Source organism: Hypomesus transpacificus, chromosome 17 (assembly GCF_021917145.1).
Source record: "Hypomesus transpacificus isolate Combined female chromosome 17, fHypTra1, whole genome shotgun sequence".
Taxonomy (NCBI): domain Eukaryota; kingdom Metazoa; phylum Chordata; class Actinopteri; order Osmeriformes; family Osmeridae; genus Hypomesus; species Hypomesus transpacificus.
Genome location: NC_061076.1, coordinates 11,554,930 through 11,567,929, shown reverse-complemented (window position 1 = coordinate 11,567,929; position 13,000 = coordinate 11,554,930). Strand labels below are relative to the sequence as shown.

Below are 13,000 nucleotides of genomic sequence, written 5' to 3'. Positions count from 1 at the left end.
CTTCATGTTTTGGCTGCTTGCAATGTTTGGGACTACCTCGTTGATATGATCAGTGACCTATGCGCTTTTTTAAAGCTCTCTCTTGGAAGTCGCTTTGGATAAAAGCGTCTGCTAAATGCATAAATGTAAATGTAAAACAATAATAATAATAACGCGACTAAACGTTAAACATTTCTAAAACACAGTCTTGTTTTGGTCAACGAAAATGAAGAGACATTTTAGCATAGTTTTTATTAACCACATTTAGTCTCGTTTTTATTCGTCAACAATATACACAAGGTTACGCGCCAAAACTAGGGGGCCGCCATAACGCTACAAATATGCACTTTATTTTCGCCGGAAGTGGTTTGCACAGCGTCTGCCAGTGTAAACACAGCAATGTCGATGCTAGCTTGGATCACGGTTCTACTACTTTGACATGTCGTTCGACATTTACTACTGGATAAGTTGCCAACATCGTCGCCATACTTTAAAGTACATTTTAGAGTAGATTTATAGTTATAAAGCTTTTGCCAGTCCATCATTTTGGAGCTTTTAACATGGAGCAAAGGCAATGTCAGAAGATGACTTTAGTCGGTGATTCATTAGAACATTTGTTGTCTAGCTCTTCAATCTCTCAGCAAAATGTAGGCTAATTATTTGGCTAAAGGATGCCACACGTATCAGACATCAGTTGTTCAACAAATTCGTAGCCCGACATAATTTTTTTTAATAGTCGGTTGACTGATTGCGTTCTTGTACCCAGTCAAAGGAATAAACACACAGGAACATAATGAACATTCAATGGTTTGCTAGTTATCCTGGCAAAACATGAAGCATAATGTTCTTTATTTATTGCCAGGACACGGTACAAGTAGCCTAGGCATACGTAAAATTGAAAGCTAACGCTAATTAGTTTGGAATTTCGAGGCTATTCTTGATGTTACATGTTGATGTTCAGCCTATTCAATTTAACAACTTCAGAAGGACAAGGACAGACAGTACACTGTTTTCTTTATTTATGTGGCTTGTCACTGCCTGAAGTGCCTACGTATCTATTCTTCCTATGAACCCGGTTATGACTGCTTTAAACAAGCACCGGTTGGCTACACACCTCATGCCGGGCTTATATAGATGTGTGTATTGGCACTTTGAAAAGTTTGAATTATTATATCCACATATCAATGTATAATTATTAAATCCACTGCAACAATAGGACAAAGGAACACCAACAAAATGTGAATAGCCTACAAACAAGACTGTAGTATAGCCTAACTGTAACAGGCTAGAGGCGATTCTAGAGGCGATTCTAGGTTTTAAAACTGGTCGTAGCACTCTATCTAACCACTCGTTCAGGTGCTTTCTCGAATGTTTGCAACCAACTACCGCACACGTCATTCCCGAACCACTCTTCTTCATGTTGTAAATTTGATATCCTCTTTGTCACTGCGATATCAGTGCTTTGTCTGCACAACGGAGCTAGCTAGCAAAATAAACCCAGCCCGCCAGAACGGAAGTGGATTGCATGTAGGGGAGCAGTTCAGGAAGTAGAGCGGAAACGGCTCATGAACTTGTGTATTGCATCATACCAGAGAATGGCTGTTTATCTATCCGAAGTACATTCTTTTGAAGAACGTTCTGGCAAGCCTCCTTGCGAGAATGGTCTTGCAAGGACGCAAGGACGGAGAATGAATTGAGATGGTTAGTGTACTGTTCTCTGTACGTGTTGTGCTTCCTAGCGTCAACGTAGATTCAACAGCGAGCCAAACTCCTTTTTCAAGAGGCAGGAAAATGAGCCTCTTGCTCCTTTATTGACTATTAGTCATTGACAAACATTGAAATGGAGTGAAACTACAAAATAAAAAGACAAAGTAGAATAATGCTTAGTTATAAAATACATACATAACTGATAATACTAGCTCTAAGCTAGAAAACATAACGTAACATATGCGACAGTAGTATTTAGCAATTGTAGCGATTGAGTTTGACTACAACATCCAAATAATCATCAAGGTTACAATATAACTCATTGTATTTAACTTAATGTACATATTACGATCGTTTAAAACTTAGTCATTGCTTTCTTTAAGATTCACACAACGGATTGAAAATACATAAAATTGTTATTTTGCTATGTGACAGTTGATAGTTGCTATGTGAACGATGCCTGGTTTGTTTACATTCCAAACATACAAACATTCCAAAGTTGCTTTCATATCAAACACATTACATTACGTGAACATACAAACGTTTCAAGTTAGATTAACCCAATACATAAAACACATTATGGACAGAATAAAAACATATTATGGGCAGAACAGTTAGGGTTTTCCTGGACTCGCAGCATTATGATAACACTGACTAACTACAAAAACTAGATAACAAAGCAAAAAAATTGTCCGTCTACCTGTAATTTTACGTTTTCTGTAGCCCTTGCTAACTTCCAGTACCTGTTAACTAGTGTCTGCACTGCACTGAGCTAGGTTATCGACAAGTCGGAGCAAATTTACAAATTAGCCGTTTCATCAATAAAATAAGAACATTTTCAGCGACTGAGCTGCCTATTTCTCGTCACATTTTAATTCAGATGCTGATTTACACGTACCGTTTAGCTGAATTATGAAAAGTAAAAAATTACAGTTGTGAGGTTTGTCCGCCTCGCTTGACATCTTGCAATGACTTCTGGGAAATCAGAAGCATTCTCGCTGGTCAAGTCACCATCCGATGCATCCTCTATAAAAGGGGCGGATCAGGAACATTTCCGGGTATTTTTGGCGTTCTTGGTGACTTGTGTTCTTTGGATTGGAACCGTACTTGGGCAATAAAAGATTACGTCAAACGAGTTCGCAAGAACACAAGAACGGAAAAAAACGTGGATTGATAAATAGCCAATGTCTAATATAGAGAAAACTGTCACTCTCGGGAAACTTCCGGGTTCTGAACTGGTTGAAGTTCTATGTGAGGGCGCTAACGAGCGAGCGCAGAATGAATGGAGGTCTATGGAGCGGTACCCCTCAAAATCCACTTTTCTCAGGATATAATATTTTGTCTAGTAATTTGAATTCTGAATTCGAAAGGGGAGGCAAAAAAAATACACACTGCTGGCTGTTAGATGGTTTTAAAGTCGCCTTTCTGTTCTAAAAAGCTTTTGAAAATGTCATTGACGTCATACACATCGTACGACCAGAGCTACTGCTTTACGGCAAGCTCTGGTCACTTACTTTTTTCTCTCAGGGCATCGACAACACAGCTGACAGGTTAGGCTCTCCGTGTCACTGCAGCCAAATTCGGTACAATGGGGCTTAATAGGGAGTGGCAAGGCTCTCCCTAAACAGGCTCTGATTATACATTTAATTTTAGTCGTCACATGACCAGTATATACGTTGTGTCTCCTCTCGTTTTCCTCATTTGATAAAAGTTTGTTGACAACGATATTTAGTCAACATTTTTGTTGATGAAAGCAACACTATTCACAAGTATCTTTGTTAACATTCAGCGCACATGTTTAGTGTGTCCGGTTTACATTTCTGGCAGATGCCATAGATTTGTTCCCCAAACTTTCAGGCTGTGTCTGGTAAGTGGGGTATCCCATCCCCCCGCCTAAAGACTGCCTTGCGAATCAATAGATTTGGTCTCAAGTAAATTTCCCTTCAACATAATCAACTCAAGTTATGTTCCCGTCAACATTCCAAGCATGTCTTTGGTGCATTTTTACTACATTCCACAGAGCTTACATGTCGCTTACATGTCTGGCAGAGCTCACAAGTTTGGTTCCCTGAACATCTGCCGCTGGTTTGGTTTGGTTCGATGAAAACAAACGTTGATGCGATTTCTCTGTTAGCGAACCCGCTAGCAAAACACGACAGTCATTAGCTCCACCAGCAATGAGCAGTAGCCTAATTATAAACTTTGAGTTTTTGCACTGTTTTGTGTGTGTTAACACACAAGCTTCAGTCCAATTTATTGTTCAGGGAGCAAACATTTGAGAGCAGGATTAACAGGACAGCAAGCAGAGACCATAGCTTCTATCTTAAAAGTTCCAATCTAATACACTTCTCATTTTTGCAATACTTGGACCGTGCCCTGTCAATAAATAACAATAACTGTTTTAACAGGATAAATGTATCTATCAGACCCTTTGAATGTTTGAGACCATTTCAATAGCTCCTTCAATAGACCTGCTGATTGCAAACTATAGTTTGAGTATCCAGTAATTCGCCTTACATACATAGATTGTCAATTTTCATTGGTGATTGTATTGTCTAATGATTCGTTTGACATATGTTTTAATACATTCAAAACTGTTAAGTTTATCTGCTTTACAAAACATTGATTATTTGCCATCTACTATTGGTAATTATTGTTGCCGCTCTAAAATAATGGGACATAAGAATTGCACTTATTGCATTGTCTACACACAAATGTATGTGAAACAAATGCACTTCAAATAGTTAAATTCCTATCATTTTGCACATTTACACACTATATATTAAACTCAGGGTTTCTCGCAGAAAAATGTGTTAGTAAAGGTGGTAGGGTGAGATTTGCTGATGGATCGGGGGAGGGGTGGGGGGTTCTCCTCCAAAAACAAAGTGCTCTAGAGAAGGGACACTGCCGTTCGAATAAAAAAGGGAAATTACTGGCGGAGAAATCTGACGGAAACACAGTGAATATCGCTAATAAAATTAGCGATATTCGATAATTATAAAATTCATATAAAAAAATATTTTGACCACAAAGTCAAGGCGGCAGGTGTGTGTTGTTAAGGCAGCTGCCTTAACTGCAAAGTGCCATGAACCATGAAACTGTCTGAATAACAGAAGACTCATATATGGGAGCCCTTGCGACATCTGCTGATAGAAAAGAGAATCGCAGCCTTGGAATGCATGAAAGAAAATTTAACAGTAAACAGGAGTGAAATATCCTTAAATTCGCTTTTCCCGTTGTGATTTTGAAAATGTTAAAATACTGGGTGTACAAAATACAATGTGTCCGTAAAAATGAAACGGTAAAGATGGCAATCGTGTTTTTGGCTGTTAAAACCCCCTTGATCGGATCAAGCTGAGGTAAAGTTGACAGCTTCGATCAAAGATGTCTTAAAGGGGTCATTGACTGTGTTTTTGGGGTATTTCACAGTTTATTTGTAACTCAATGTTTTTAATTTCAGAGCCTAATTAATAGTTTAATGTTGAAAATCACTATTCATGTAGGCGTTTTATGTAATTTGCAGAAGACTGGTCCAGACGCATCATATCCGAAATGCTGGTTTCCCAAAAAGAATATTAAAAAAAATAATTTTTTTGTGTTCATTACTCAAAATCATTTGTAAGACTGTGTGAGACTATTCACAGCTAAAGATGATTGGTGACCATTCTGAACTTTTATAATAGTAATTTGACAACAACTCCTTCTAAAAAAAGATAAGGGGTCCTTTTCTTGTACCCAGCGCAATTGACTTTGTACACTGACGCAAGTATCATTCCTATTTTGCACTCAACGGAAAGCAGACTTTTCCATTCAGACGCACGTCGGTAAATTAGTGAATGAACTTGCGCTCCCATGGCAGTTCAGCGAAAACAGGGGGCGTGTTCCGGGGCAAACGTTCCTTGGTGTCATTTTGCAGTTTTCAAAAAACAATTCCGCCACAGACCAGGAAAAAGTTTGTTTAAAGTTAATGGCGCGTTATTCAGATGCTATTTTAAGGGTGCATGCTTGGCCCATGCGCACTACTGGTGAGGCAAGGGTCCCTATTCCTGCAAGCTACGTTACATTTCTTCCATGTCAATGATTGAAAAGAGTTTCATGAGTCTCTGTATGTGAACTTGATTTGTAACAATTGTGGCAAATTCCTTTATAATAGCAATCCGCAAGATAACAAGCGCGCGTGCTCTTAAAGGGAATGTGAGATGTTGCTCTGATTGGTTTATTGCGTGTTACGCCCAAACCACACCTATGAGTAATGTAGCTACTTCAGACCAACCCATTTTAGATTTGCGCCAGGCGCAGAGTCATTTATCCCGCCGGTATAATAGCAACAGCGCCGGAGTCCCGCCCACAAAGTCACTTGCGTTTCACTTTTTGATACTTACGTTTCAGATTGTTAAAATAAGGCCCAAAATGTCATTATCAATGCTATTTTGGTGGCCATCTTGAAAATCTCCAGTGACATTTCAGATGGTTTTCTTAATGTCAAAACTAATTCGTAAGTTATTTTAGATGTTGAGAAAAGCGCTGTAAAAGTTAGATTCTTGATTTCCCAACAGGTTCTGTGTGTATTTCAGACAAGTCACATCCATAACAGAATAATGTCACATCCATAACGGAGGTTTTTCCTCATAAAATTCTGCATAAAAGACTATGAAGAAATGTTTAAAAAATTGCTATTTTTATGTTTACTTAAGACTCCATGATCATGTCAATATCAAACTTTCTACATTCGACTTAAGGGTTCACAGAGTTACAGAAAAAAGTATTGTGTCCAGAAAATGACTGTAATTTCTCGTCACATCCATAACGCAGGTGTTTTTGTAATAATTTTGTTTCTGAATTTTTTTTTGTTGCAAAGAATTGTTTTCCTCCTCTAATTCTACCCATTGAGTACTTTCAGAATATGCATGACTAATTAAAATATTGTAAGAAGTTTTGTTTTACTGAGAAATCTTTCTTGTCATTTTGAGTACAAATGTCACATCCATAACGCTGGAATTGGCCCTATGGCTGTACAGCAGCCGACTCTGGTCCTATTAAAATACACAACATGCACAATCAGGGTGACCAACAAGATTATATTAACTGATAAACAATAATATTACAAACATCTAACTGAACAAACACAACAACTGAAATCCCTTGCACGGCTGTTGTAACCCTACTATTTTCCACAAGTCTTTGCCTATTTGACATACCGCACTGCATGCTGGGTACCCAAGGGGCGCTGACGCTGATTATCTAGCTGTGCTCCAACAGTGATTTGAGTATTAGCTTTGGTTAGCTTGGGGACAAAGGTTAAGAAACGGTTGACATTTCAAGGTGAAATTGAACATGGTATATCAGAATGATGTCATCCTGTTTAACTAAACAGATAATCAAAATGATGACAGGCCAAAAGACTGCGACTGGATTTGAACCTGTGACCTTGCTCCTTGCAGTACACTGTCTTAGCCTACTGAGCTATTCTCAGTGTTGAGAACCATTGTGGTCAGTTAATGTATAGAAAAGTAAGCTATTTGTTCTGTGGCAAGCTTTATAAGATTTGGCTGAAGTTTAAACAGCTGTAAATCTGTGATCTTCTGAGATATCAAGGCAGGGGCAGGCAGGCAGGGCAGGCCAGGTGGATGAAGCTGTCTTGGGGGCAGGGCTGAAGAGAAGCTGTCCAGGTAGAAAGGGGTAGTCCAGCAAGGGGTCTGTGTTGCTCCAACATCCTCTGTTGCATCCTCTGTTACACTCAGCATCCTCTCTTGTTGCTCTTATTATGCTCTGTTGCACTCTGTTGAGCAGGCCTCTGCATGACCTGTAAAAGTGAAAAAAGGGTCAGCAAGAGGTGAAAATGCTGTGCGACACAACGCAAAGCGGGACAGGTGGTCACCCTATTGTCAAGGAGCAGGATGAGTCTGTGAAATATTGGAGCGCGTGCTGTGGAGCAATTCAATTGAATTCAATCATGTGTAGACATACCAAGGTGAAATTGTTTATGGTACTTCAGAGTGATGTCGTCTTGAACCCTATTAGGTTTGAAAAACCATGAGTCAAAATTATATTAGATTTATTGACACAAAGATATTTAGGTAATGTGGACATTTACATAAATACACCCCTTTCAGCCATTTTGTGTTGCATTTCTTATTCAATTTGACCCTTCATAAAAGCATGTTTCAAGTCGATTGGATCTATGGTTCATAAGGAGAAAGGTTTGAAGGTTGTACCAAATTTGGACTGTACAAGAAAATTCATAAGTCTGACAATATGGGTCCTTGAGGCCTTTTTGTTCCCCGTGAGAATTAAGGCATGTATACCAATCTTCAGGCATTTTGGAGTAATGGGGCACTGGGGAAATCACGTAGACTTTGGGCGTGTTTTAAAGGGCCACCTATGGGCGTACATGGGCCACTAGCCGTCTGGGAGTAATGAGTGACCTGTTGAATCATTGGGCCAAATTGGAAAAAATCGGGTCCAGGACTTATTGAGCTATTGGGCCATTTAGCGGAGAAATATAATAATAAGAATACTAACAAAAACAATTTTTTGTTAATTCCTACCGGAGGAACCCTAAATATATATGTGAGCGGGGGCGGCCTTAAGCATCTGGGGGCCCGTTTCAAAAACTAATATGGGGCCCTACCAAAACATAATAGAGCAGAAAAGGCAAGGATTCCTGTTGGTTTCCATCAATGGTATATTATTTTATTACGTGCACTTTCAGCTTCATGAACAGGGCAGCTCAACATCAAAATAATCCAACATTATTTGATTAAAACAATATATAATTATACAGTGTTTTAAGATGGAATAAGCCTCGCTGTTACAGTCGTCATTGTCTAGGGGGATATCGAGGCTACAACAGATGCTAATCGGAAACAGCGGCAGGCCCTGACAGGTGGAAAGTGGAAGGAGAAAACTGGAACACTCACCCCAGCCAGGTAGACTCCCACCCCAAGCTTCGGGACAGCCCAAGCCGCCGTTTCGTTTCGGTGGACAGCTCACTCGCGGTTGGTCGGGTTGATCAGATTAGATAGATGTTCCATACATTAAGCGCGGCGTGTGCCACAGCAAGATGGATCAGCAGGAGCTTGGGACAGAAAACCCAGGGGGACAACCAGTCGGCATCGATAGTGACGTTCTCTCACAAGATCTCTGAGGTTCCCCCCATCTTTCCGCCATCCGGGAGTTTAAAAACAATAAACTGCTCCCCTTAATTACCCGGGCCCCAATCAGGACACCGTTCCACTCCCCTCCAATCACCACCATGTGCAAGGCTGCCGTGCCACTAAAGTGTTACATTTAAAAGTTACTCTCGAGAAAGGACTCTAAACCTCCCTCTCACCCCGCCACTAGGCGTGCACGTAACACTCGCCCTTTCACGCACGACAACTTCACTGCTAATTGACTAGCGCAGTATATGTTCAGCTGTATGGGCTGACTATCGCAATGGCTCGTAGCCCCCGTTGCTGTAAGATGCCTCGAATTAAGCCATTCTCATCTGATCACAGGTTTGCAGAGGTGCACACTCATAAATAATTTCAATGGCGGATATCGCCCGTGCCATAACACCAACAGCATAACGGTTATCCAAATAACAAAGAAGTGTACAACACTGGCGTTACAGTGTTTGTATTCACACACATACTTGATGCCATCTATCTTTACATTAGCAACAGTAACTCAGCTGTTAGCTGCAGAGCTAATGTTACAGCCACATTCTAAGGGTAGCATGCTAGGTAACCATATACAGTAAAGCAACAAAATGATCTAGCGTTAGTTAACTTACTTGTCCAAGGTTTGTAGCTTGACCAAGGAGAGTTAGCAATGATCCAGAATTTTTTTTCAGCAAGGCCAGTTTTGTATTGGCTCAAGTTGAGGAAACAGTAGAGGCTGAAATGTTTGGCGTAGACATACAAAACTTTGTGAAGTTGTGTCGGCGCAATTCCAGCGAAAATCAAATTAAGATACTGGTTGTGCAGAAGCTTGGATGAAGGAACCAAAAAAATACTTTTGTTTTGATTTGTACATCCAAGCACTGAGCAACTGTTATGCTTCGTTTGTTTGCTCACCATGATGTCTCTCCAGGAAAAACCGATATCGCACTTGCCTTTGCACGGTGGTAGCTCAGTTTCTCATGGGCGGGCCAGATGATCTGGACGGGCAAAGCAGAGAGAGGGGAGGTAACCTTCCCCCTATCTACGTCACTGGGGGAGATTTTCAAACAGAGCAATTGAGCCTTCATTTTGTCAAAGGCAGAGAAGAACACGCAGGGCTTGGTTTACACTTATGGAAAATTCTTGCCACTGGGGGACCAAAGGCAGGCTAGGGGAACTCATATTAATGTTAAATAACCTCATAAAATGAAGTGTTTATGTCATGTCTCCTTTAAGGAAACCTTAACTTTGACTTTAAGGAAAATCTAACTTAAGGTGTTTTGTGAAACCGGCCCCTGGCATTTAGCTGATTAAATGACCTGAAGTCTATAAACATCCCTTTTGTTGTTAACTCATTTCTGTGTGAGTGAAGTTCTGGGTATGGTGAAGTTGCATTCCTTTTACAAGTAAAATAGTTTCCATTTAGAACATAAAAAGGTATGTTTATTTTGTGTCATTAAGCTTGAAGTTTTTTTTTCTTTATAGGTAAACAGCAGTTTACAACTGAAGCCGACGGCCTTTATCCAAAGTGATACAGCGGGTAAGGGTTTCCACTGGTAGCGCATTATGCCTTCTCAGTTAGAGTTTTACGGTGCTCAAGGAGCCAATATTTGTACATTTTGTACCTTTTATTGTGAATCTGAAGAGGACCATATACATTAGAATTGTTTCCATGCTTATTGATTTTCATGTTTGATTAAACATATTAGACACGTGTCAATCTGTTAATCTTTGAGTTTATTTCTGATGGATCTGTGCTCTCCGTAGGTGGAAACACAGAAGCCAGTTTGCGTGTTCAGTCAGAAAAGAAACCTATCTGTATAGTCTTATCTGACTCAGAGGAGGAGTCAGAGGAACTAGAAAAGAGTACACCTCGGTAAGTTCTGTGGATCAAACATGTCTGAGTAATTACCACATTAGTTGGGCTTAGGGATGCCCTGAAATGAAAATGATTGGCCAAAACAAAATTAAATACCTAACACTGAATACTAGGGCTGTAACTAACTATTATTTTGATAATCGATTAATCTGTCAATTCTTTTTTCGATTAATCGATGAATCGGACAAAAAACAAAAAAGCATTAATTTCCAACCCTTAATGCAAAAACAGAACTGACAGTGCAAATTCACAGTGCAAAAAATCTAAAGAATGTGCACAAACAGGCGCACAATTTTGAAAAAGTTACTAATATTAGCGTGGATTTAATGCTATTTTCAGAGATTAGCAATTTATTTGAATTTTGTCTCAAACTTTATTGAAAATTGAAAGGTTATGGAAGTAGGCCAGACTTTATTTGAATAATCTGGTGTACATTTAAGATTTTTTGACTAAATTTATTGATTTAGCGATTTATTGAGTGGCGTAATAATCGCGCGACACAACGAATCGATCATGAAATTCGTTGCCAACGCTTTTAATAATCAATTTTAATCTATTTAATCGATTCGTTGTTGAGGCCTACTGAATACCAAACAAGTTTTTTCTCAGCAAAAAAAAATCTAAATTACTAAAATTAAGAATTGCCATGGCATAAATTAAATAGCCTAAATGTGCTTTTTAGTTTTTGTCTTGCTTTACAAATACATTTATTATTTAATAAATTAAAATTTAAATAAATCTTGTTTTACATTCCAGCAGACATTATCTAAAAATGCCAGGAATCTCTGTGTGTGTATGTATCTGTCTGTGTATGTACCCGCGTATTAAAATGGGATATAGGGGAGCGAGTTTCCCAGGATTATCTCGAGAACTGCGGACTCTGCAAAATTCAGATTTGCAGGGCCCCATTCGTTGTAAGGGTTGAAGCTAAGTTAATCAATTGTCCCTTTAGCCCATTAACATTAGCGAGCTAATTGAGAACAGCAAATATCGGTTCGTCAACGGCTGATCCGCATCCAAATCATGTGGTTAATTTAAATCAGGCTAAACTCATCAGGGTAAGTGCACGTGCAAGTCCTACTTCAAACGGCAGGAAAGGTCGATCATCAGAACCGTGATTTTCTAACGGGATGATGGCGGAAAAGACGAAAGAGAGAGCGGTGGTATTCTCACCATCCGAGCAAACTATTATAATGAGTCTCTACAAAGACAATAAGCATATTATCATGGCTAGGTCGAACACTGCCACCGCTGCCAGAGCAAGACAGGCAGCTTGGCCCAAAAATTCCCGATAAGCTAAATGCATAAGTTTTTGGAAAATGTATAGGGTCATCTTAAGTGCCTCACTACCCCAATCAATCAGATCACATTTATTTGCCTGCTGGCAGTAGGCTTAATGGAAATTAATCATTGAATGAGATCTTGCTAGCGAAAATAATGATCTAAAGTCTAATAAGAATAAGTAGTTAAAACAAGGCCAAAGGAGTATCTAATTGATACGAATTCATAGACACTTATGATAATATATATACTGAAAGCGCTTATATCATGTAATATGTGTATATGCATGTAGGCCTATGTGTAAATCCCTCTTTGATTTCATTGACTGGGACATGGCAAGGGAATATGATGAATTGATTCATCAGCTGGTTCAGTGCCAATAGCCTTCACTTTTCTTACAGCAACGCATGCTGCGGCTTTGCCTATGTTTTCTGCATCGCCTGTATAAAAATGTTCCTGACGCAAAAAACCTCAAGGCTATGCAGAGAGTCTGAAACACAGTTAAAGTTTCAATTAGCTTTATTGTCAATTTCTTCACATGTCAAGACATAAAAAGGAATCGATAAGACGTTTCCCATTCTCCCACAGTGAAACCTATAAAAAGCACAGGCACAACAGATAAGAGAAGACATTTCCTAAAACATAGCGTTAATTACATATTCACATACAGCAGCAGAAGTTCATAATAAAGCATAAAGCTTGCTGCGGCATGTGATATTTGCAATGTAGGCGTACGGCCCGAGAAGGTCTTGCAAATAAATGAGTCCTTCTCGGCTGAATCGATATCGCTCAAACAAGAACTCATCCGTGTGAAATAAAGGATCTTGGCGATCGCGAAGAACTGTATTGGTATGGAAAGCTAATCGAACTAGAATAGCTCCTTGGTCAACTGAGTCTCTCAAAAAGGGAGCTGCCATGTTTTTTTCCGGGGCTGTGGCAAGCTTATCCAGCTACACTTGCGTGAGCCTGCTCTGGAACAGTTTAGTGCTAATTGATATGTTACTATGTT

The 13,000-nt window shown here is 39.5% G+C and overlaps 1 protein-coding gene across 2 annotated transcripts in view; it reads left to right on the top strand.

Annotated features, from left to right (window-relative positions):
• LOC124479106 (nuclear factor of activated T cells 2 interacting protein) overlaps positions 1-13,000 on the top strand; it is a 105,421-nt gene that overhangs the window by 59,820 nt on the left and 32,601 nt on the right. For both annotated transcript variants that reach the window (XM_047037641.1, XM_047037642.1), the window contains 2 exons: positions 10,317-10,371; positions 10,599-10,707. In XM_047037641.1, coding sequence (XP_046893597.1) covers positions 10,317-10,371; positions 10,599-10,707 — 164 coding nt within the window. The remainder of the gene's footprint in view (positions 1-10,316; positions 10,372-10,598; positions 10,708-13,000) is intronic.